Here is a 24,991-nt window from a genome sequence, read left to right as displayed (position 1 = left end):
ACATCATTTTCACCTGAAGAGACTGAGCGCGCGGCGCCGAGCGGCTGGGGACCCCGGAGAGTGAGCACGGAGAACTCGGGTCGACCCCCAGCCTGGGGACGCCCTCCCGGAGGTCTGCACCTCTGTCCCGGAGCGCCCAGCCCCGCTCCACCCCTCCGACCTTGCCCGCTATCCCTGCGCCCCGCTCACCGCTCCAAGCCCGGAACCGGTCGCAACAAGCTAGCCACTTCCGGCGGCAGGGAGACGTACTCCCGCACACTATAGAGATGCGGAAGGAAAGAGCGGCTGGCCAGAAGCGAGGCGCGGAGGCCGGAAGCGAAGCGCAGAGGTCCAGAATGGCAGCGGGCGCGTGGTGCAAGTGGCGACTGGGCGGCGCGCGGCTCTGGGGTTGTCAGGGCGAGAACCAGCAGCCAACACCCTCACGCTGCCCTCCAAAACCAGGAAACTGAGGCTGCAAGGGCCGATTCTTTGCCTCGTTTACTTTCTTCAGCGCCTAAAGCAACGTCCAGCAGCTAGTAGGCGCTCTATTAATAGTTGAAGGAGTGTCATATGCCGAAGATAACGCGAGAGCGTGGTAGTGCCAACACTCGAACCCCTGTGGATTTACCTTCATAACTTCTATATTTAACCATTGTCTTATTCACCCAAACATCCCACGCTAGTGAGGGCAGCAAGTCAGGGAAGGCATTAATTAACGCTTGTTTTTTCCCACGGATGCATCAAGTGTTTCCCCATTTGCCTAGGGCAGAGTCACAACTCTAAAGCAGCATTTGACAGCCTCAAGTGTTTTCTACTCCTGGTACGAATTCTACAGAGTTCAAGACTTTTGGTGTAAATTCTACTTATCTGGAGGTAGAAATGCTGATGTCCTGAATGCCTTCTGCCATGGGGGAAGGCCCTCCCCGATTGTAGCTCAGGGAACACAATACAAGGCAAGGGAAGTAAATCAGCAAGGTGGAACTAGGAAACTGGTCCTGCCTCTAGCACCTGCCTAAGTTCCTCGCAGATGAAGAAAAAACATCATGATTTATAGTAAATATTTAATTGGTTCCATTAGTGACTCCAGCACAAGTTTTCCTCAAAGGGAGATAGAATCAAGCAACCTAGAGGTTCATGAGGTGTAGCGATCACCCAGGAGGCTCCCAAAGTCACTGAACCCAATCCACATACCTAGTGGCCCAGTAGAATGGGGGTTGGGCTGACAGAATATGAAGAGAGAAAAGGAATGCAGGGTGAGGGAAATACAGGCCCTGGCCCTTTACTTTGCCTGCAGGAATGAAAAAGAAAGGGCAGGAGATTCTCCCTACCGAAACTAAACAGTCAAGGTCTCAATATCATGGAGGGAGAAAGAGAAAAGCCTCTTTCCAACTGTCTTGTATTAAGAACCCCTTCCCAGGTGGTCTTCTATAACCTCTGTTCTATATTCCTGATTCCGTATTCCAAATTCTGCAGTTCAAATCCAAGTTCTGAATTCTGTTCTACCTTCTAGGTTCATGTCCCATTCTGTGACCCAGATCCTTCCCAGCGCCCATCCCTTTTCCCAGCCTTCTGAGTGGAATATGTAGGACCTCACTCTGTGCTAACTTGAAGGTTTTCCCCTTTTCTTCTTGAGGCAGTTTTTAGGCTTTTCCCTGACAGGAGGGACTTGGCTCAGGAGGGACTTGGCTCAGACGATCCAGCAGTGGGTGGCCCAGTGGAGACCAGGGAATTCCAGAGAGCCAGGCCTGGTCTGATCTCCCTTCCCACCTCCTCTCTAACCACCCAACACACTACTTTTAGTACAACTAAAGCTAAACAGAGGGCTTCCATGCTGATAACTGGGGACTGGTGGCCTTCAGATGAGGAATCTCAGGGGGAAATGTGAGAAGACATAAAAGGCTGCTGTTCTTCATTCAGAGAAATTAAAAACTGCTTCTGGCACAGGGGAAGGGGTGAGCGGGGAAGGTGGGAAGGGTCTGGGCAGGGCTGCAAGTCCTCAGAACCCTGTCATCCTTCAGCTTCCCCTTCTGTGAGCTGAGCACAAGCCCCCAGAGTCCTCCCAGATCCAAGAGAAAACTAAGACAGCAGGACTGGGAGCTCCTCTGTCCATGGCTGCCCTGAGGGAGAAGGGGAAGGAGGCGGGGGCAGAGGCAGCATCACTGGAGAGGCGAGATCTTCAATGGGATCATGATCCGAGACTCCATGTGTCGCACCAATGGGACTGTGGAAAGAGAGGCAGAGGTCACAGAGGATGCAGAGGCAAGCCAACCCCAAAAGTGGACTTTGAAGGAGGAGGAGGCCTGGGATGCTGAGACAGGGGAAGCCCCGCTGCCCTCCTGGAATGGAGAGCGCCCAATTGTGGCATAAGAGGGCACCTGGTGCTGAGATACATTTTTTTGTTTTCATAATTATATATTTATGTTCCTGTGATGTGAAAGAATAAGTAGCACAGCAAAAAGTGACTTCATTGATAATAACGCTTAGGACAAAGCTAGGTGTAGAAGAAAGTAGGGGGATTTAAAGAAAAATATCAAGAAAATAATTATAGCCCTAGTATACCGGTAGGACAAAAGCCATAAGGGTGTCCTCAAGTGGCTAAGATTTGAAAAACACTGATTTAGTTCAAATGATTCATTTTACAGATAGGGAGACTACAGCCCATAGGAGGTCAGCCCAAGGTCACCCAGGAGGTCAGCCACTATGCTCTTGCTCAGATGTTCAAACATTACTATGCGTACAAATTACCTACAGTTCTTGTTAAAGTGCAGATTCTGATTCAGCAGATGGGGGCGGAAGCTGAGATTTGGCATTTCTAACGAGCTTCCAGGAGATCCTGATACAATCATTCAATATCACACTTTCAAGAGTGAGGCTCCCGCTAACTCCTTCAGGAAGCGCATTCTCCCCCACACCTTCTGGTAAGTGTGGACACTTAATTATAAGCTCCTCAAGGGGAGGGAAAGGCTCCTGTTCATTCTGTGGCCCCTAGCCACCCATCCACTGCAGTCCCTGGCACACAGTGAGGGCTCGCTCAATCAACACCTGTTGACTCCAAGTGGTTCTCAGGGGTCCCAGCAATGTGGCAAACACAGAGAACAAAAAACGTCCTCAAAAAATTTGCTGTGTGGGGGCGCCTGGGTGGCTCAGTCGTTGAGCGTCTGCCTTCGGCTCAGGTCATGATTCCAGGTCCTGGGATCAAGCCCCGCGTCAGGCTCCCTGCTCGGCGGGAAGCCTGCTTCTGAACCCTTTCCCACTCCCACTGCTTGTATTCCCTCTCTCGCTGTGTCTCTCTTTGTCGGGTAAATGAATAAAATCTTTAAAAAAAAAAAAAAATTGCTGTGTGCTTCCTCTGTGCCAGTCTGGGTGAAGCAGTTTTCCTAACTTAGCTCCTAGAATCTTCCTTCCAGCCCTCTGAGGGAGGCACTATCACTGTCACCATCTTAGAGATGAGGAAACAGCCTTGCTGTGGTGAAGAACCCTGCCTGAGGTCACAGTGCATAGGGACCATCTGTGCTTTCATCGCCTGGAGCACTCACCAAGACCCACTGCTTAGATCACGTGGAGTGTGCCACCAGGACAGAATCCCACTCACTGTCTTAAGAGTAAGTTTCCCATCACTGGAGGTAATCGAGTGAGACTTGACCTCCTTGCAAAGGGGATTCCATCCTCAGATTGGGCTCTGGGCAGATGACCTCCAAGGGCTAGGCTGACCCCCTAGAGGAAGCACTCACCTGTGTAGTAGACGTTTTCGTCCCAGCCCCTCTTCCTCCAGGCAGCATTTCGAGTCTCTTCCCGAGACTGTAGGTCCTTATAGGCTGTGGGAAAGGCATTGGCTCATTCCGTGGGAACAGAGGATCTGATCCTATACCTAGCACAGGGCCCTCCTGTCATTGCCCCAAACCCTGTCCTGCTGTCTCTTCCCGATGTCTCGAACTGTTAGCAAACATTGTCTGCTTTGACAATCTCATCCCATTAGTACATTTGTTGACAACTCCCAACTTTCTATTTCCAGCCCAGAACTCTCCCTCAGACTCCACACCCATGTATCCAGTGCCCACTTCATGTCTCCACTTGGATGTGTCAGCATCTCAAATGCAACATTTCCAAGGGCCAAAATTACACTCCTGACCCCTTCAACCTGCTCCGTTTAGGGTCTCAGTAAGAGACACACAGCTGCTCAAGCAAGAATCTGGAGTTCTCCTCTCCCTGCCTCACCCCACACAGACAATTCATCCACAAGGCCCACTGGCTCCACCTCCAGACTAATGAATCTATCTGTAGCCTTTTCAGCATCTTCACTTGCCACCACGTTAGGCCAGGCTACAATCCTCCTGAACTCATCTGCCTGAACTAGTTTAACCATCTCCTGATGCCTCATTTCCTCTCTTGCTCCCCTACAAAGCACCCTCGGCAAAGCACATGGCAACCTGAGGAATCCTACTGGAACACAAATCAGGTCATGTCATGCTGCTTAAAATGCTGCATCAGTCTCCCGCTGCATTCAGGATAAATCCCAATCCCACAGCCTGCAAGGCCCAGCCTGATCTGGTATGTCCCTCTCTCCTCACGCTCTTCACACTGGCCTCCTCTGCACTCTTCAAAGGCCTTTTCCCCACCGCAGGACCTTTGCACATGTTGTACCCTCTACTTAGAATGCCCTTCCCTGGCAATTCACAAGCTGGCTCTTTCTCATCCTTTAGCTTAGTTAACATTTTACCTCCTCAGAGAGGCCTTCTTTGTCTATCCAAGCCATTCTCATGTGTTTCTTTATCATTTTTCCCTGCCTCTTTATTATTTGTAATAATTAGAAATAATGTTTTTGTGTTAGTTTATGTCGGAGGTAGTATCTCTCCCTGATAGAATGTAAACTCCAAAAGGGCACTAATGCATTCGCACTATCTATAAAGAGTGACAGTGGGGAAAGGGGACTAGCAGAGGGGCCCTGGAGGGTCCCCAGCCTACCCCAGAGATGATGGACAACGTAGAGCTCTCCTATCTGCGAGAAGAAGCCGCCCACCGCCTCCTGGTTCTCTTGCCGGTACTTGATGGCCCGAGCCCTAGGGATGGCAAGAAAAGCGTGGAACAGAGGCCAGGACCAGTGCAAAAGGCCCTCTGCGGTGTCCCCAGGCTGATTTCTCAGCCACACCTCAAGGGAGGAGCCAGAGGTAGGTCCCTCAGCTCTCAGAGATGGTCAGGGAAAGGGGTGACAGAGATACAGCCAGGGGCTGGGTATTCTACTACTAGGGGAGGCCTCACAATCCTCTAGGAGATCCTCACCTCCTAGCTGGATCCTTCTCCTGGATCCATGAGGGGCAGAGGATGCCAGGCTCCCTGCCATATGGCCCTGGGAAAGGTGGCATGCCAGGGAACTAGGCAGGGCAGGTAGGCAGGGTCCCCCCAACCCCTGGCACTGCCACTCACCAGTTGTTCCCCCACTCAATCATGGTTCCTGGCTGAAAGAGAACCAGAGGAAAGAATGGAAATGAGCCCCCATCTCAGATTCCAATGTCACAGCTAGGTGGAGATGGGAAACTGTCCTATCTCCCCAGCCCCAGGGGCCACTTGGCCTCATTCAGGGGCCCTGACTCACACCTGGGTGTGCATGGGTGCACATGTTCTGAGCCCATAGGAAGAAAGAGGCCAGAAGCCCCAGTCTAGGTGCTGGGGCACAGGAACTCCCGTCCCCCCGTGCCAGGGTATCTGTAAAGCAGCACCACAGCAGGGAAAGCAGGAGGCAGGCAGGGAACTGGTGAGGGGGAGGTACCTTGAGCTTGTATGTCCTCAGCTCATAGATGTTGGGGCCTGCTCTGGGCTGTGGCTCATTCCAGAAGCTGAACTCAAGGAGCATCTGGTTTCTCCTGGACAGTAGCATCTGGCTCCGCTCCTTTCGGAACTCCAGGTACTCCTGCGGGCACGGCAGTCTGGGCATGGTGGCCATGAAGAGCTCCCCCCACCCTAGCGCTGTGTCCCCATGGGGGAGCGGTGGCAGCTCCCCGCACAGGGCTGAGCCAGAGCCAATGTTCAGAGAGGTTTGTGGAGCGGACACTGTCATACCTTGTTGCTTTTGAGCTTGTTCATGCAGTCCATGAGGGCTGGGTAGCCGCCTGAGAATCGCCACAGGTGTACTATTGTGTGGGGGAGAAAATGGGAGGAACAGGTCAGAGGGCTGCTGGGACTCTGCCCTGCTTTCCCCAAGGCTGGCTAAGGGTATATGAAATGGGGCAGTCTCCAGCTGGGTCCCCTTAGCACCAGGACTCTCTGAGTTCCCTTTGCCTTGGTGGGAGATAGCGCTGGGCAGGGGATAACCCCAGACACAAGCCCAGGAGGCCTAGGTTTGAGCTCCAGGTCTGCCAGGTGGCCTTTGACCTCCTCCAGGCCTCAATGTCCTCATCTTGAAAACGGGAATAATATTTGCACCCAACCTTCCTTAAATAGCACAAGAAGATCAGATGTGTCCTTGTACCCAAGGCACAAGAGCACACATGAAGCTGACCACCAGGCTTATAATGGATAGACGGGACAAAAGTGGAGTAGGTCTGATAGGCTAAAATGGAATATTCTAAGACAGTGAATTAAAAAAACAACAACAACAAAAAACAAACAAGGACCAGAACAGCATGAATAGTATGCTAGCACATCTGTTTAGGAGTATGGGGACATATCCAGAGATGCTGGGCTATGTACCATCTCTCAATAGAGACCTAAGAGATTGTGACAGGAGATGCCTCTGGGGCAGAGAACTGAGGCCTGGGGCTCTGGGGCAGAAGGGAAGCTTGCTTTTCACTGAAAACTCTTTGTACTGTTTGAACTTTTTATCATAGCCCCTATTCTGGGTCAAATGGTGTCCCCCTTCCCCCGAAGTTCATGCCTACCCAGAACCTCAGAATACGACCTTATTTGGAAATAGGGTCTTCACAGATGCTATCGAGCTCAGATGCCATCATACTGGGTGGGCCCAAAATTCAACGACTGATGTCCTCATATGAAGAGGGAGATTTGGACACAGACACCAAGAGGACAACATGTGAAGACAGAGGCACACAGGGAGAACGCTCTATGACAACAGAGGCAGAGATGAAGAGGGATGCATCTACAAGCCCAGGAAAGTCAAGGATTTCCAGCAACTGCCAGAAGCTGGAAAAGGCAAGGTAAGATTCTCCCCTAGAGACTCTGGAGAGAGCATGGCCCTGCCAACACCTAGATTTCAGGCTCCTGGGCTCCAGAACTTGAGAGAATCGACCTCTGTTGTTTTAGCCACCCAGCAGTTGGCACGTCGTTACAGCAGTCCCAGTAAACTACTACTCCTTCCAATAAGAAAGGTGGAAGAGAAGAAAGGAAACAGTCTTGCCATCCCTGGGAGCATGGCTGGGATTGAAGGAGGAAGGTTTCCAAAGGGTAAGTCAGGCCGGCTAGAGCTGAGGGCAGTTGGCTGACCAGCAGTTTGGAAGCTCAGACTTTTGTTCTTTCCCATCCTCGGCCTATTCCTTACCTGCCTTCTGACTCCATCTGTGCCTTGATTTTCCTATCTGCAAAATGGTCTGACCCTAGAGTTTAAAGGCCTCTTTCCCAAGGGGAACAGCAAAAATACTCTATGGATGGAAGTCTACCAAGACCAGGAATGCTGGCCAGTAGAAAAGGGATAAATCTCATACTGAGGACCAAGAGGGAAAAGTTACAGGCAGGGCATCCCAGGCCCTTGAGAAGAGCAACAGAGTGAGCCAACGAAGACTCCATTTAGGAAGATCCCTCCGAGTGCCGCTGGAGAGAGGGAGAGGAGGGTGGCCAGGCATGAGGGATGCCAGAGACCTGGGCTGGGTGGCAATGGCACTGGGGAGGTGGGCACCTCACCTGCCTGGTCCTGCTCCCCGTACCATGTGTTCCAGTTGCCCACGAGCGAGCAGGGGTAGTCCTCATCCAGGTGCAGTTTGGGTAGCACAGCCTCCCTGGGGTGGGGGAGGGGGGGGGACAGAGAGACGAGGGAGGGCTCACACCAGCCACCAGGGCCCCTGAGATAAGGGTTCCAACTCAGGCCCTCAGGGCTGGGCCTCAGTCTCCGCATCTCTAAGATGCAGAGGCTGGACAATTCATCCTTAGGACTTTTGGCTCTGAAATCTACATCTCCTAGATTTCTGCAAGGAGAACGAGGCTGGGATGGAGTCTTGCACCCAAGTAGGGGATGGGACAAGCAAATGGAGGAGGATGCTCACGTCAGGCTGTTGTAGGCATCCAGACACTCAGGCTTCACATTGTGAACTGCAACAGAGGAAAGAGAGTGGGAGGTGAAGCAAGGGGTGCGTGTATCTGTGGGGAGTGGGGATGGGGGGTCATCCCACAGGGCCAGGGCTCCCAGGACAGCTCAGGATGTCCCGGCCCCTCTCATGTCCCAGCTGAAGCCTCGCAGGCCCCCAGAGGCTCCGGGAGGGCGGGCTGGCTCAGAAGCCACTCACACTGGATCTTGTAGAGGTTGCTGGTTTCCTTCTTGGATAGCAGGGTGGAGTGGGCATCCTTCCGGGGATCCACCTTGTGCACAAAGAGGGAGCGGAACCAGCTACCTTCGTTGTCCTTGGAATAGAAGCTGCAGGGCAGAGGAATTCAGGAGGACAAAAAGAGGTGCGGATGGCCCTGGCTCTTCCATCTGCTCAGCTATCCTGCCCCCCCGTCCCTCAGATATCCTGATGACCCACATCTCTAGGAAAGGGGCCATGGAATCCAGTGGCGGCTCCAGAGTGTAAAACATCACTGGAGCCAGCTGAGCAGACCTGGTCCCTTTTCGAGATCATGGCTGCCCAGTCTTTTTCTTGAAGCTTTGCAGGGCCTCGGGAGGCCGGGAGAAGCAGCCCCTCCCACCTCTCTCCAGCCTCCCTGCCTCTACTTATCCCCCTTCCAATGGGCTCTCTGGGGCACACATCTGCTCCACTTGGGGCATATATCTGCAGCCCTCTGCCAAGAGGATCAACCCCAAACCCACCTTGCCTGATGTCCAAGACCCCTAACAGCCCAACCTATCTTGCCAGCCTCCTTACTGTCCCCTCCGCCCAACCTGTGTACCCTACTCTCCAGATCTGCTCCTCCCCGAACATACCAGGCTCTTTTCCTCAGTGCTTTATTTGCAACTTCTGTCTCCTCTGACAGAAGCCTATACTCATCGTCCTCTCCAGTGCTCACACTACACTTGGCCTGTGCCCCTTCCCAGCCCCCACAAATGTAAAGCCAAAGAAAAATAAACTTTGTCCTTGAGGAAGTCACAGTCCACTGGAAGAAGCAGGCTTTGGAACATAATTGTAGCCAGAGGTATCAGGGAGAGCCTAGGTGAGCAGGCCTTTGGCAGTCTGGGCAAACTCTCCAGAGGAGGTGATCTGACCAGTCTCTGAATCTCCAGGGCTGATTTAGCAGATCAAAGCAGACAGAAGGGGTGAAAAGGCATACAAGGCAAGATTCATTCATTCATCCAGGCAACATTTAACTGACAAATATCTACCCTGTGAACCTGGCTAAGGTGGAAAGAAGAAAGAAAGAAAGGAAAGGAAAGGAACGGAAAGACAAGGCAAGGCAAGGCAAGGCAAAGGAAAGGAGGAAGGAAGAAAGGAAGAAAGGAAGAAAGGAAGAAAGAGAGAGAGAGAGAGAAAGAAAGAAAGAAAAAGAATGAATTCTGTTCAGAGCAGGGGACCTGCCACCAGGTCCTGCCAGACCTAACTATACTTCCCACACAAGGTCCCAGCAGGGGTGGGGCTTATTTTTAGGCTGCCAGAGGCTATAAATCTTCTTGCTTAGCAGCAGGGATACAATTTGTAGTCAGGCCTGAAAAGCCAGTCTCCTGCTGGATGATTTCTAGCCAGGGAGCCTGGCAGTGGGGTCCTTAAGTGCCAGCAAGCCCTCTCCGTTTTCAATCCTTTTCTATGACTAAAATAAAAATAACTGTCTTGCAAATCAAAGTATTATTTTTTTTTTCCAAAATATGGAGAAGCCACTGGGACTGATGAAATGAAATAAAAGCATCTTAAAGTAGTAAAACATTTGTATGAACACAGAGAAAGATGAGTAAAGATTTGTCCCAAACCTGATACTGCTAATCTGGGAGAGGGGAGAGGGAGATGGTTAAATTTTTATTTATTCATTATAGTTTTTTTGTAAAGCTAACAAAAAATTGTTTTAAGTGTTTCTGAATTCATAGGCTTTCTGTCATTATGCATGTATTTATTTCACTAACAAACCAAAAAGACGATTATCATCAGATCATCAGTGTGGTTCTATGAAATTTGGTGACCAGAATAAGGGAGCTTCCCTATAGATATTTCAGCTGAGGACATCCTCTGTGTCAGGGATCCATGATCAGCTTTTCAGAAGCATGATCCTGCTGCATCTATGTAGTGTTGATAACTATTAGTATCCCCATTTTTAACATAAGAAAATAGTCAGGAGTTTTAAGGAACCTGCCCAAGGTCACATAATAAATCAGGGGCAGAGCTGAGGCAAGAACCAACCCAGAGTTCTTTCCTCCGAAGCCAGCCCCCACCTCAGGTTTGAGCACTGATGTGGGGGAGCATCAGGCACATACTGGGAAGAACCAGGTGTTTCAACAAAGCCACTGGCAGAGAAATTTGACCTTTAGTTTGAATGTAGAGGGGATGCTTCCCTTGGAAGGGGTAGTGGCAGGGAAAACAGTGGCTCCTACTTACTGTCAGCCAAGACCTTTGTGCTACAGGACTGGGCTTCGAGTAATTTATTAACATCAGTACTGACCAAGACAAACAGCCAGGAGGCCAGCCGTTGGAGAGAGAGTGGGGGCTAGAATGCTCTCCACTCCAGGGGAATGGCAGGGGAATCCAGGAGCTCTGATGGGTTCCCATCTCTTCCCCCCACCTCTCTAATCTTTCATGCCTATAGGCCTTAGTTTCCCCGTGTGTCAAATGAGCAAGCTGGAGTATAACCTATCTCTAAAGATCTTTTCTCCAGGTAAAATCCAAGATAAGACCTGTCCAGAATCCCAGGTCAGGGTCTGAACTCCAAGCCAGTGTCCATAGGCTCACATTCTCATGTATTCAAATTTCACTTTCGCAGTGAAATCACAACATTCTCCTACCCTTGAACTCCCCAAACCCTCTCACCCTGTCCTCTATTTTTCCTCCTTCTACCACATTATACTTTGTTTTTTTCTTTGATTATGTGCCTTGTTTATTGTCTCCTCACTAGAAGTAGCCCCACAGGGATAGGGATCTTGTCTGCTGCTTGTATCCCTGGGCCTGGAACAGTGCTGGGCACCTGGCACGTGCTCAGTCTGCATCTGGGAAATAAATGGGGCGGCGGGGGGGGGGGAGCTAAGACAGAGCTGCTTAAAGACAATAAAAGCTGGAAGGTAAGAAATTAGAGAAAAGGTGGCTCAGAGTGTGGATGCAGAGCTCAGGACCCCTTACGCTCCCCACTATCAGCAGCAGAATTAGTGCCTAAGAGCACAGATTCTGGATGAATCCAGGTTCTGATCTCAGCTCAGTTTCATCTCTCTGAGACTTAAATTCCTTATCTGTAAAATAGGGGCATTAGGATGGGTTTTCTAGAGAAAGGGCCTGACATGGCAGTGCAGTGCACTGTTCCTACCAAACTTCCTAACTGATCTCCCAGCTCCTACTCTTTCCCCACTTTTCCTAATCTGCCCATCCATCTTTGTAAAGCACCATTTTGGTGATGCTATTGCTCTGCTCAAAAGTCTTCTACAGCTCCGCATTGTGTACAAAACGAAGGCTGGATGTCTCCACTTGGAATTCTAGCTCTCATGTACTTTGCCAAGCCAGAGGCAGGATTCACTATCTCAGTGGTTCTGAAACCCACAGCATTAATGTCACCTGAGAAATTCTCAGGCCCCATCCTAGACCTACGGCAACAGAAATTCTGGGGGTGGGCCTAGCAATCTGGGTTTTAACAAGCCCACCATGGGATTCTGATTCCTGCTCAAGTTTAAGAATCACTGCTCTAGAGCAGTCCCCAATTTCTTTCTTTCTTTTTTTTTTTTTATTCATATCATCTCAGGAATGCCAAAGATTCTGGTATCTCAACTATATTAAGAATGCCTCTTAGGCCTAGAAAAACACAATGCAGCTTTGTCCAATCTATGGGAAGACGCTGCCCCAGATGGACCAGTTTAGCCCCTTCCACAAAAACACCTCTCACATTTCCCCATCAGCCTTCTCATAGTTTTCATCTGTCTTGTCTCCCCAGCCACATGGGAAGTCATGAGCCAATGTCCTCCCATCCCCACATGGTACACAGCACAGTGCTTTTGGCATGGGAGTTGCTCAACAACTCCGGGACAAATATTTGTCCCGGATGAGAACTTTTCAGTGGATGTCACATTTGCACTCTCGATAGGGGTCAACAGTCTGATGCCCCCTCCCCAACATGAAATTGCTCCAGAATGTTCTCTAGATTTATATGCTAGGAAGGTCAGCTCTATGCACATTCTGAAATACACTTCTGTTTTGAGTTGGCTGACTACAGAAAGGGACCATGTTTCTGCTTACTGTTCCAGAAGTGTATATTGAGAAGACAGACCAGGAGAACTAAAAGAACTGGAGTTCTGGAGTGCCTGGCTGGCTCAGTCGATAGAGCATGTGACTCTTGATCTCAGTGTTGTGAGTTCAAGCCCCATGCTGGGCGTAGAGCTTACATAATAATAATAAAAATAAAAGAACTAAAGTTCTGTTAACAGGATTACTGGTGCAACAGTAACAACTGCTATTTATTGAGCAATAACTATGTGCTAAGAACTAATCCTCACAATACGTTTTTGAGAAAAATGAGGCTCAGGTTTTTCAATGCCTTATTCAAGGATGGTTAATTAATGGCCAAGAGGATTCCAATCCACACCCATCTGACTTCAAAGCCCACACTCTGTCTCTACCCCAGCAGCCCCCAAACCTCAGAGGTCAGAAAGGCTGCTGCCTGCCCCTCTAGTGACTCGAGAGAGATATGGGATGGGCTAAAGGTCAGCAGGTGGGGATTTCCCAGGTACCTAAAGAGAGACCAGGGCATAAGTAACTATGAAGCAGTTCTTTAGTGACTTGGTAAGTATTAATCCAAGTGCCTTCACAGCAATCCTGCAAAAACGTCCAGCAGGGATTATCATCCCCACTTTACAGAAAAGGAAACCAAGGTTCACAAAGGTTCAGCGCCTCATCCAAGTGAGTTAAGTGAGGCGCGCATCAGGTGGCCTCCATGTCCCATGCTCCTTTTGTGGCCTCAGGATATTTGCCACACAAATGGCTCTACCACCTACTGATTCTGTTACCGTGGGGAAGTGAGGTCCCACCCCCAGCCTCAATTTTCTCATCTGGAAAACAAGGGGCTCATAGAAGATGATCTCCGCAAGGCCATTTCAGCCCTGATATTATAAGGGGTTTATGCAGAAATTGTCTGAATGAAGGCAACATCTGTTGCATGTTCACCAGGGGCTAGAAGGCTCACATACGTGATGTGGCCTTTTAACCCTCAACAACTCTAGGAGACACATACTATTTTATCATTCCTATTTTATAAATGAGGAATCTGATACTTCAAGAGGCCAAATGACTTGCCCAAGGTCACCCCACTAAGAAAGGCTGAGTTAGATTTGCCGGTGCCAGACAAACTCCAGGGTCTTTTCATGATAGGAGGGTTCTTCCCAATTATTGGGCAGTCGGGGTGGGGGCACATGTCTGGCTCCTCTTTCCCAACGGCCCAAGAGCCTCGCTGCACAGCGCTCTGGGATCCCATGGCAAGGTCAAACAGAACTCCGCAGCTTCATGCCTGGGCTGCTGGACAGGAGGGTCCCCTGCTTCCTTTCCACAGGTGGGGAGACAGGTGTCTTACTTCATTAGCAATATGTTCTTGAGCATACTGTCCTGAACCCTGTGGTAGGGGCTGGATTAAAATGACTCGACATGCTAGTTGGGGAGACAGGCAAGTGTGTCTAGAGGGTGATGAGGAGATGGGGAAAAGAGAGGGCCCTGGAGACGGAGGAGGGAGGGGCCTCCCAGGCCTGGTCAGGGAAGCAAAGCCCTGCCTCAGTCCAGAGCCCCGCCCAAAAAAATGCCCAGGCTGAGTGCCTGGCCAAGCCAGCCTCCGCCTCCCAGGAGGCCACCAGTTGTGGTGCAAAGAGCACTGGTTGTCAGGAAAACTGTGTCCAGACCCAATGCCACCTCGAGACACCAGAGGGAGTGACCTTGGGCAACTCCCATCCCTTCCCAGGCCTCCTTTGCCCCACTTGTACTGTTCAGGATTGGGGCACAAAGGATCTCTGCAGCCATGGCCTTTGGGGGTCCCACACTGCTCCCCGTATCTCTTCCTCCCAGAACTTCCCGAGGGAGGAGCTGCCTCTCCTAGAAGCCCCCAGGGGATGCTATTTCACAATCATCCCAAAGGCGTAAAGAAGGAGCCACTCCTGCCGTCTGCCCCGTTCCCACTCTCCAGGGCCCAGGACATGCCCCTCTCATTCACCCCATCTTTCATTCTGTGCCCAGAGCCAAGTACCCACTAGGACAAAGACCCTACGCATATCTTTACCAGCTCTCCCATTCTTTGCCGAGAGCTCCTCCCCAGGCCTAGATCTTGCCCCCGCCTCTAACCCATAGACTCCAAGCCGGAGTCTGCCCATCCCCCAGACCCAGACCTTGGCTCCCGCCCCTGCACCCCCCGCGCGCGCGCGCCGCTCCCCTACCCTCGGCCCGGCTCTCACCGCGCAGCAGCCGCAATGTCCCCGGCGCCGGGCCTTGGACCCCCCAGCAGCCGCCGCGCCGTCGCAGAGATGCTGCACAGCCTCGGAGCCATGTTGGAGCGGCGCAGGTTGGAGAAAGGTCCCGCCCCCGAACCCGGCGGCAGGGCGGGGCATGAGTAAGCCCCGCCCCACCCGGCTGGCCCTACTCCTTCCGCAAGCATTCAGGTGGGCGTTGCCGCCGGGCATCCCCCAACTTCACAAAGGCTGAGCTGAGGACAGTTTCCTGTCCTCAGAGTCTCTGCAGCTCTGGTACTCACTTACTCTGTCACCTTGACCAAGGCCTTTGCCCACTCTGGGCCCCAGTGTCCTCCTCGGTAAAATGGGAGCGTCGAACATTGATACTCGGGTTCTTAATTGGGCACTCAAGATTAGTGGCAGAGGGTCAGTCAGTAGGCCCCCTGAAATTGTGCTTTTTTCTGGGGAGGAAGGATCCACAAGCAGTATTTAGCACATTATCAAAGGAACAAACCTCTGACAATTGAATACAGTTGGACCAGGCTCTGGGCCACCAGTACATTTTCTCTCCATCTCCTTTTCTATCTTTATCCCGTTTTACAATCTCTACCTGGGCATCCTGGGCCCCATACCTTCTCCTGGCCCTGCCCTGACTCCTTTGCCTGCCTTCCAAACTAATCCCTTCTCAGTCCACAATCCCGCAGGTCACAGACCTCAGCAAGAGCAGGGAGTTTGCAGACTCCACGAGGGGCCCAGGTCCCTGGGTGCATGCATAGAGACTTGCACGCACACCCCCAAAGGAATATCCACCCACTGACGCTGACCGGTAGCCCCCTCCTGGTATGCTTGGCAGGGGGGAGTGGAGGGCAGGCATTAATTTTGTTAATCCTTCAGCAAATACTGAGTCAGCCTGGCTATCGCCTGTGTTAAGCTCTGAGACATTAAAGGTGGACAGGACAAGCCCCCAGCCCTTTTGGGACTTGAGGTCTGGTAAGGGAGTCAAAATCAAATCAACACTGACTTTGAGCCCTTTCAGACAGATGCTTTAGGCTGCTCTCCCCTCACTTCTCCTGCCTGATACATTAAATATTTACTGAATAAGTGAAAAATGTACGCAAAAGTATTTTGCCAATTACAGTGCAGACTATGAAGAAATATGGGGAAGTGTGAGGACTTACAATGCGTGGGGAAGAGAAAAAGGGAGATCCTATATACACTTGAGAGTCAGTAATGACTTCTGTAAGGAAGTAAAGCTTGCACTATGATTTTTTTCCCTCTATTTTCTAAAGGAACATGTATTATATGTGTGATTTATTTAAAAAGTAAACTCTATCCTCATGATAAATGGAAAACCTGGATCAATTGTCGTAAATAGGCAGAACCATCAAAATAAACGTGGTGGACACAACACTGTGGCCACTGCCTTGCAGCTAAGGCAGAAGGCTGTGAGCCTGAGGCCTGCTCTCTGTGTTAACAAAGAAGAGCACAAGGGGCACCTAGTGGCTCAGTTGGTTAAGTGTCTGCCTTTGGCTCAGGTCATGATCCAGGGTCCTGGGATCGTGCCCCGCATCGGGCTCTCTGCTGAGGAGAGAGCCTGCTTCTCCCTCTGCCTCTGCCTGCCATTCCCCTGGCTTGTGCAAGTGCTCTCTCTCTCTCTCTCTCTCTCTCTCTGCCAAATAAATAAATAAAATCTTAAAACAAACAAACAAAAAAAACAAAGACGAAAAAGGCAAGGGGAACCTTAGGCAGAGAAAACAATGTGTGCCTAGTATGTGAGAAGGCAGCCAGGAAGAAACAGGTTAGAAATGTTTAGCATAGGGGTGCCTGGCTGGCTCAGTCAGTTAAGCGTCTGCCTTCGGCTCAGGTCATGATCCCGGGGTCCTGGGATCAAGCCCCGCATCGGGAAGCCTGCTTCTCCCTCTCCCACTCCCCCTGTTTGTGTTCCCTCTCTTACTGTATCTCTCTCGGTCAAATGAATAAATAAAATCTTAAAAAAAAGAAAAAAGAAATGTTTAGCAGAATCAAAGCTGTTGAGGCAGCTTCTCAGTACAAAGAATACCTCTCCAACAATGTAGCGGGCAGCCTTGGTGACCTGTGACTGAATTATGCCAACAGAGGCTGCAGAACAATACATTGGCCATGTGGTAGAGGGCATTTGGTAATGAAACCATGGGAAGCCAGAACTCGTGGACTGGTTTGTTTATTTATTTATTTATTTATTTATTTATTTATTTATTTAAATAATCTCTACACCCAATGTGGGGATCGAACTCACAAACCCAAGATCAAGAGTCCATGCTCTTCCAACTGAGCAAGCCAGGTGCCCCACCAAGCTGACATCCTGATTGCAGCATTGTGGGAGACCCTGAGCCAGAACCAGTCCAGTTAATTACTCACTCCTGAATTTCTGACCCATTTGGAACCATGTGAGATAATGATTGTTTATTGTTTCAAACTGCTAGATTTCGAGGGTAATTCTAGGAAGGGGCTGGCCCTCCTGGTCTAGGGTGAGCGTCTTCACCAAATTCCAGATGTTTCTGGCCACCTCTGCTGGGACAAGGAGGGAGGGCTGACCTGCAGCCTCCTCGGGCTGACATTTCCAAGAGGGTTTCCCCATCTCCACCCACTTAAGTGGGGCAAGAGGATAACACTAGGCGGTTCCAGGAGCATGCTCCCACCCCTGACCAGGAGAGATGGGAGATGGATCTTCTTCCCCATGTCATATGAACCACAGTGTGGCAGCTTACTGGAAGTGCAGCTTCAAGACCCCAAACCCAACCCTAGCTAGGGTGACCAACTCATTCCACTTTACCCTAGACTTTCCCAGTTTTTGCACTGGCAGACCTCCCCATTCAGGAAACCCATCTATCCCAGGGAAACCAGGAGATTTGGTCATTCTAAATGTGGCCCTGTCCCTCTCCTCACAACATATACCCACTTCATTCCAGAATCTTTTCCTTGCTTAACTAACTCCATTTACCTTGCTTGAAGGAGTAGGGCACAGGGGCTCTCTTTGTGGCACTCAGTGACATGCAATCCTAGTTAACTGAGCATCTGGTATGAGTGCGTCCCTGACCCATGGACTACGCATTCTGGGCAGCAAACCAGGTAGATGTTGGACAACAATTCTACAAATAAGGAATTAGACCATTTCCAATTACTGTGGAGTAAATTGCCCTCAAAATCTAGGGGCCTCAGTTCCTTCTCCATGGACTTCTCCAGGCATTGTTTGGGTGTCTTTACCACATAGCAGCCGGCTTCCCCCAAACCAAGTGATCCAAGGGAGAGTAAAGTGGAAACTTCAAGGACTCTTGTGACCTTGGAAGTCACACTTTGTCATTTCTGCGTGTCCCATGGGTTACGCGTGTCGGCCCTGCTCAGCGTGGGAGGGGGCTTTGCAAGGGTGTAAACACCAAGATTCGAGAGTCATGGGGGCCACCTGGGAGGACGGCTACCATGATTAGGTTTTGTTCTAGGCCTAGCTTGATTATTGGTATTGGACTTAGCATTCCAAACCATCTTCTGTGAGCAGGCCTCCCCAGCATCATTGTCTTCTGTCTGAAGATCTCTCCCTCCTCTTCCTCTCTGAGCTCCCTTCCGGCCCACCACTGAGTCTGTGACCGCTCTTTCTCCCAGATTGTCCATCCCTCCCCTTTCTGCAGAGAGCTGACCCATCTCTTCTCCTTTCCTAAAGCTGCCCACACAACATCCACCTTCATAACTCATGGCCAAGGCCTGCTGCCCAATCTGTGAAATGAAATGAGAGGAGCCAGGGACAAAGACAAATGGGCAGAGCCAGGCAGAGAGGAATAGGCAGGTTCATAAGTGTAAAATATGAACAAACCTGCCATCATCTATTCTCTGGGACAAATACATCATCACCAAATGGGCTGCAGAAGAGCAAAGAGACAAATTACCCAGCTGTGACAGTGTCGCCTGTTCCTTATTGATGAGCTTTTATGCTCAGGCCCAACTCCTCTCTGAGAATTGCATCCCCTAGCTCCTTGAGACCCCAAACAAGAGGGACAGGGACAAGAAAGCTTTCATGTTTCAGCTAGGGCACAAGCCACGCTGCTACGTTCCAGCCTTTCTGTAGTAGGCATCATATGCAGATATGAATTATGTGACTCTGACACAGTACACAAAAATGTTAATAAAATGCCACTCCATGTGTAAACTGGAATTCACACAAATGCCAGAAAAAGAAAACATTTTTACTCCTTAGGTATTGCACAACTTTAAAGCCACCGGGGATAGAATGAATGAAAAACTGTTTATGCTACTGCCACACGGTGGTACCACTTCAGTGGGGAAAACAAATGACCACCTTCTGCATCATTATGGAGCAAATCACACCGTTGTTAACGTGCTGTGGACCCTAGCAACTGCTTTTTGTGCCCATTAAGCTGTTATTTTGACATTAACTGTCATTACAAATCACTTTAAAAAGCTATAACAATATCATTCAAACATTTACCAAGTAGAGATACTAGTGCTGAAAGACACACCCCAAATCAATACCTTTGGAGTAGATATTGGATGTGATAAAACACTACAAAGAAGACTGAATCACCCCCTCAACAGGTGGTGCTGTTAATTTAGAAGAGTTCCCACAGGTAGAGATAATGCTGCAAAGATACAAAGCAGCATCAAAAGCAAAAATACCGTAAGACAGTTGTAGATTTATGAGCTGTGCAAACCCATTCCATCACCTACTTTACATTCATTCCTGGGGGAAAACTGGTCTTGGAATATGAAATTTTGAATCATGTGAAGTTTACAGAAGGCATCCTTCCTGAAAAATGTGACTTTCCTGGACCTCCCTGGCTATAGTGGCATAAATGCTGCTCCTTGAGCCTGCTCTTGGAAGGCGATTCCTACAGGTTGAATTGTGTCCTGTGAAATTATAGAAAAGTATATATTTCATCTGTTCCTGGCACAAAGCTCCTAGAACCCATGTTATTTCCTAAGTGATAAGAGTGCTACCAGCACCTTTTGTTCAAATATTTGGTGCTTGATCCCGGTTCTTGACTCGGAGCTCTTTAAATCCCTCGGAATTTCCGGGATGAGAGGAACATCTTTTGTTCTAATGAGGCAATGCCTTGTGGGATCCTGGATGGGGTGGGTCATCAGAAAGATGAAGCCATCATTAGAAGCTTGGAACTTTGAGTCCCAACTCCCTTTCTCCTGGAAGGGGAGAGGGACTGGAGGTTGAGTTAATGACCAATCATGCCTACTTACAAGATGAAGCTGCCATAAAAATTCCAAAAGTAGTGGGTTTGGAGAGCTTCCAGGGTGGTGAACATATCCATATGTTTGGAAAGTGGTGTATCCCCAACTCTATGGAAGCAGAAATTCTTGCTCCCTGGATCCTTCCTGACTTTGTCCTATATTCCTCTTCATTTTGCTGTTCATCTGTATCCTTTATTATATAATAAAACAGCCCACATGTTCCTCTGAATTCTGCAAGCTATTCTAACAAATTACCAAGTCTAAGGAGGAGGTCACAGGAACCCCAATTTGTAGCCAGTAAGTTAGAAGTACAGATGACAACCAGGACTTATGATTGGTGTCTGAAGGAGGAGTAGTCTCATGGGACTGTGTCCTTAACCTGTAGGGTCTGCACTAACTCTAGTTAGTGTCAGAACTGAATTGAATTGTACGCCATCCAGCTGTTGTCCCAGAGAATTGTTTGGTGTGAAAAAGCCCCAGATATAGTGTCAGAAGCATAGAGTGTGTGACAGTAAAGAAGAAACAGAAGAGTATTTTGCCCATTCATGTCCCCTAAATAGGAGATACTCAAGTCCCAATCCCAGTCCCTCAGAATGTGACCTTATTCGGAAATTAGGTCTTTACAGAGGTAATCAGGTTAAAATGAGGTCATTAGGGTGGGTCCCAATCCAACAAGACCGCATGGAAAAGGGAAATCTGGACACAGGACAGGCATGCACAGAGGGAAGACAATGTGCAGACACAGGGAGAGGCTGTGTACAGGCTGGAGTGATGTCGCCACCAGCCAGTGAACATCTGGGGACACTGGGAGCTGGAAGAGGCAAAGAAGGAACCTCCCCTCCAGGTTTCAGAGGAAGCTTGGCCCTGCTGACTTCTGGATCTTGGACTTCTAGCCTCCAAAGCTGTGAGACAATACATTTCTGTTGTTCCAAGCCCCCTGGTTTGTGTTATTTTGTTACAGCAGCTCTAGGAAGCTAATACATACTGTTAGCTTGAGATTCAAAAGTATCTACCGCAGCGAGGAACATAGAAACAGCATCAAAGGCCAGTTAAGCAAGATTATAAATTTTAGGCCAGAAAACAGTCATTTGTCAGTACCTGCTGTAGACAAAGGCATGTTTGCTACTGGCAGCATGCTATCATTGGAAGATGAAGATCATGGGCCCAGAGCTAGAAACCTGGCTGGTCTCTCTTTTAGGCTGTGTGGTCTTTGGCCAGTAAGTTAGCTTTGGGTACTTCAGTTGTCTTAACTGTCTCATGGGCATAATAACCTATTTAACCATGAGAACTCAATGAGAACGCATAGGTACAGAAATGATCACTCAGTAAAAGTGCAATAAATGTGTGCTTTGAGGTTTTGCTACTTGCAATCCCATTTTCTATTCTCCCATTTTAAGTGATGATAAAATGGGGGTCCAGAGATGATAAAAACCTTTTCAGGGCCACACAGCACCTTAGACATAAAGGGTGCTCAATAAATATCAATTCTTATTTTTTTTAAAAGATTTTATTTATTTATTTGAGAGAGAGAGAATGAGAGATAGAGAGCATGAGAGGGAAGAGGGTCAGAGGGAGAAGCAGACTCCCTGCCAAGCAGGGAGCCCGATGTGGGACTCGATCCCGGGACTCCAGGATCATGACCTGAACCGAAGGCAGTTGCTTAACCAACTGAGCCACCCAGGCGCCCCTCAATTCTTATTTTTAAAAGGACTCTTAAACACGTCAAAGCATTTATTATTTTTTTTTAAAGATTTTATTTATTTGACAGAAAGAGACAGTGAGAGAGGGAACACAAGCAGGGGGAGTGGGAGAGGGGAGAAGGAGGCTTCCTGCTGAGCAGGGAGCCCGATGCGGGCCTCAATCCCAGGACCCTGGGATCATGACCTGAGCCAAAGGCAGATGCTTAATGACTGAGCCACCCACGCACCCCAAAGCATTTATTATTAATGCCCATTTTTACAGATGAGGTAACTGAAGCTCAGAGAAGCTAAGTTGCCCAAGGTCACAGAAAAGTAGAAATTCCAACTCAGGTCTGCTTGCCTCTCTAACACCACAAGGGACATCCTGGGAAAATCCAAAGATCTTCAATTCCAGACCCAAAGGGAACAGGATGAGTACTAGTGATTTCCTAAGCTGTTCTCTGTTCCTTTCCCACTGTTATTTCAGATAGGAGTTGTTTCCTGCAGGCTACCTGCCTTCAGGTTCAGTGCCTCAGGATGGCACCTTGGAACACTGGTTCCTGGCCATGGCCTCAGAAGTCTTAGGTCCCAGATCACCTGGGCCAGGTGACCAAGACAGGCCAGAACCTCTTAGTTTGCTCAGTTTCTTTAAAAAAAAAAATAAATTAAATTATTTATTTATTTAAAAATATTTAAATCTCCATTCTTCGTGTGTGTGTGTGTGTGTGTGTGTGTGTGTGTGTGTGTGTGTGTGTGTGTGTGTTTTAAGATTTTATGTATCTATTTGACAGAGAGAGACACAGTGAGAGAGGGAACACAGCAGGGGGAGTGGGAGAGGGAGAAGCAGGCTTCCTGCTGAGCAGGGAACCCGATTCGGGCTTGATCCCAGGACCCTGGGATCATGACCTGAGCCGAAGGCAGACACTCAATGACTGAGCCACCCCAGTGCCCCTATTTTTTTATTTTGAAATAAAACATTTCATTAAATTTTGTTTGTTTCTCTGCCAATATCGATTTTCTACTGCTGTATTTACAAATTACCACACATTTAGTGGTAATTACATTTTTTATCTGACAGTGTTCACGGGTCTGGAATCCAGGCATGGCTTAGCATGATCTTCTGCTCAGGGTTTCACAAGGCTGCAATCAAAATTGTCAGCCATTCCATGGTTCTCCCCTGGAGCTCAGAATCCTTCCGCCTAGTTTACTCGGGTTGTTGGCAGAACTAAGCTCCTTGTGGTTGTGGGATTGAAGTCCTTGTTTTCTTGCTAGCTGTCAGATGGGACCACTCTCCACTCCCAGATGCCACCCAGAGTTCCTTGCTATGAGGTCCTATAAGCAGCTCACAGCATGGATGTTTGCTTTTTTTCCAGGTCAAAAGGAGCTCATGTCTCGGACTTCCTTTATCTTTGAACCCCAAATCTCCTTTTAAGAGTCCACCTGAGGGACGCCTGAGTGGCTCAGTCAGTTAAGTGTCCGACTCTTGATTTCGGCTCAGGTCATAATCTCAGGGTCATGGAATCGAGCTCCGCATCGAGCCCTTCATCGGGCTCTGTGCTCAGTGCACAGTCTACTTGTCTCTCTCCCTCTGCCCACCCACCTTCCCCTCTCTGTTTTCTCTCTTTTGAATAAAAAAAAAGAGTTCACCTGGCACTATATTGTACAGCAGAAACTAATATAACACTATATGTTAACTATACTGGAATTAAAAAAAATAAAAGGAGTTCACCTGATTAGTTCAGTATTCTCCTGGGATAATCTCCCTTTTGATGAACACAACTGATTAAGGTGTTTCATCTGCAAAAATCCCCTTTGCCATATAAAGCAACATAATCACAGGAATAATATCCCATCATATCTATTGGTCTTGCCCATGGCCAAGGGGGAGGATTGTACAAGTCCGTAGATCAATGGGGGACATTTTATTTTTTGCTTTTTAAAAAATTTTTAATTTTTTTAAAAGATTTTATTTATTTGAGTGAGAGAGATAGAGCACGAACGGGGGAGGGGCAGAGGGAGAGGGAGAAGCAGACTGCCCACTGAGCAGGGAGCCTGACTCGGGGCTCAGCCCCAGGGTCCCGAGATCATGACCTGAGCTGAAGGCAGACACTTAACGACTGAGCTACCCATGGGGGACATTTTAGAATTATGCCTACCACACTGCTTTTCTGCACTTTCTATTTCTTTTTTGTAACGCATATGGATTACTTATGAGATAAGGAAAACACAATGAACGTTATTAAAAAAATAAAAAGCAAACCAGTCTCCCATGAGAAATATAAATGCTAGAGTTAAGAGATATTTCTCTTGTGAGTCTTCTTAGAAAGGATGCTGTGTGTATATCTGTCAGCTAAATCTCTACTAAAGGCAGAGTTCCACAGGGCTGTTTCTTATAACACCCTTGGTGCAGGACACTGGCTTCATGCCAAATACAGTAAAAGTAATTCCAGAAACAACAAAGTCCAATTTTTGGCAGACAGGTTATAATCTAGCATTCACATGCAGTATCTGGTACGAGTTGATTCAATCTTGGTGGATGAGCTGATTTAATCTGGGGCTTACCATATGCTTTGGAAGAGTCTTTTCATGAACCTTCTAAAATTTTGTGCATGTGTATGTGTGTGTGTATTCCTTTGTGGAGAAAGTCCACTGGTTTCATCAGATTCTTGATAGAGTGTTTTTGACTTAAAAAAAAAATCCACAAAAGCTGTTAAAGAATCATTGCCCTAGGGGCACCTGGGTGGCATAGTCAGTTAAGCACCCACTCTTGGTTTCAGCTCAGGTTGTGATCTTAGGTTAGCTGAACACAGAATCTGCTTGAGATTCTCTCTCCCTCTTCCTCTACCCCTCCCGCTTGTGCTCTCTCCCTCTCTTTTAAATAAATAAGTAAATCCTTAAAAAAAAAAAAGCATAATTGCTCTAGAGAAGGATTTCTTTAGCTGGGCACTATTGATACTTTGGGCTGCATAATCCTTTGTTGTGGGAATTTGTCTTATGCATTGTGAAATGTTTAACAGCATCCTCAGCCTTTACCATGGAGTACCGGAACATCCCCTACTTGTGACAACCAAAAAAAATCTTTAGATGTTGCCAAATGTCTCCTGGAGGGAATGGACCTCACTTTGAGAGCCACTGATCTTTGGGAAGAATGGAGGAACAAAATGTAACTAACGTGAAATCTAGAGATGCAAATTTCATCTCTTCTGGTTATGATCTTGGGTAAATTACCTTCTTTTAGCCTTAGCCAGTTTCCTCATGTACTGGGGATATAGTAACTACCAAGTAGGGTTTTGATAAAGATCAAAAGAAATAAAGCATGCAAAGCCCTTTGCAGAGTACCTTATGTGGTAAGCACATAATATATTGTAGCTATTAATACTGTTTCCATAGGTGAGACCATTAA

At 48.6% G+C, this 24,991-nt stretch overlaps 2 protein-coding genes across 9 annotated transcripts in view; both read right to left on the bottom strand.

Moving 5' to 3' along the window:
- The window catches only part of THOC5 (THO complex subunit 5), a 41,433-nt gene extending 41,150 nt beyond the window's left edge, over nucleotides 1–283 (bottom strand). For 4 of the 7 annotated variants that reach the window (XR_003612513.2, XR_015766996.1, XM_028124621.2 and 1 more), the window contains exon 1: nucleotides 190–283. The gene's annotated coding sequence lies outside the window, so the exon portion shown is untranslated. The other 3 variants (XM_028124624.2, XM_028124626.2, XM_028124622.2) reach the window with 3 other exon arrangements.
- Nucleotides 284–1,026: 743 nt separating this feature from the next.
- On the bottom strand, nucleotides 1,027–14,799 carry NIPSNAP1 (nipsnap homolog 1). 2 transcript variants are annotated; one of them, XM_028124777.2, is made up of 10 exons: nucleotides 14,684–14,799; nucleotides 8,427–8,554; nucleotides 8,187–8,232; nucleotides 7,828–7,922; nucleotides 6,034–6,104; nucleotides 5,744–5,884; nucleotides 5,401–5,432; nucleotides 4,942–5,036; nucleotides 3,711–3,794; nucleotides 1,027–2,200 (listed from the first exon to the last, which is right to left on the bottom strand). In XM_028124777.2, exons 1-10 carry the CDS (start codon nucleotides 14,773–14,775, stop codon nucleotides 2,136–2,138), a joined length of 849 nt encoding a protein of 282 aa, XP_027980578.1. In that variant the 5' UTR covers nucleotides 14,776–14,799; the 3' UTR covers nucleotides 1,027–2,135. The 2 variants fall into 2 exon arrangements, with proteins under 2 accessions (XP_027980578.1, XP_027980579.1); XM_028124778.2 differs by lacking the exons at nucleotides 4,942–5,036; nucleotides 5,401–5,432.
- Between the last annotated feature and the right edge of the window lie 10,192 nt (nucleotides 14,800–24,991).

This window comes from Eumetopias jubatus, unplaced genomic scaffold (genome assembly GCF_037043125.1).
Source record: "Eumetopias jubatus isolate StellerSeaLion01/CBP00866 unplaced genomic scaffold, mEumJub1_p1.0 scaffold_16, whole genome shotgun sequence".
NCBI classification, from domain to species: domain Eukaryota; kingdom Metazoa; phylum Chordata; class Mammalia; order Carnivora; family Otariidae; genus Eumetopias; species Eumetopias jubatus.
This window is presented reverse-complemented; position numbering and strand designations above follow the sequence as displayed.

What these genes read in the sequence shown, in the direction of transcription:
- NIPSNAP1 (XM_028124777.2), bottom strand. Translation starts at nt 14,775, where the DNA reads ATGGCTCCGAGGCTGTGCAGCATCTCTGCGACGGCGCGGCGGCTGCTG. An exon ending in GACATTGCGGCTGCTGCGCG is followed by an intron (nt 8,555 to 14,683) that starts GTGAGAGCCGGG and finishes TCTGCCCTGCAG; the next exon opens with CTTCTATTCCAAGGACAACG. An exon ending in TGAGGACATACAAGCTCAAG is followed by an intron (nt 5,433 to 5,743) that starts GTACCTCCCCCT and finishes GTTCTCTTTCAG; the next exon opens with CCAGGAACCATGATTGAGTG.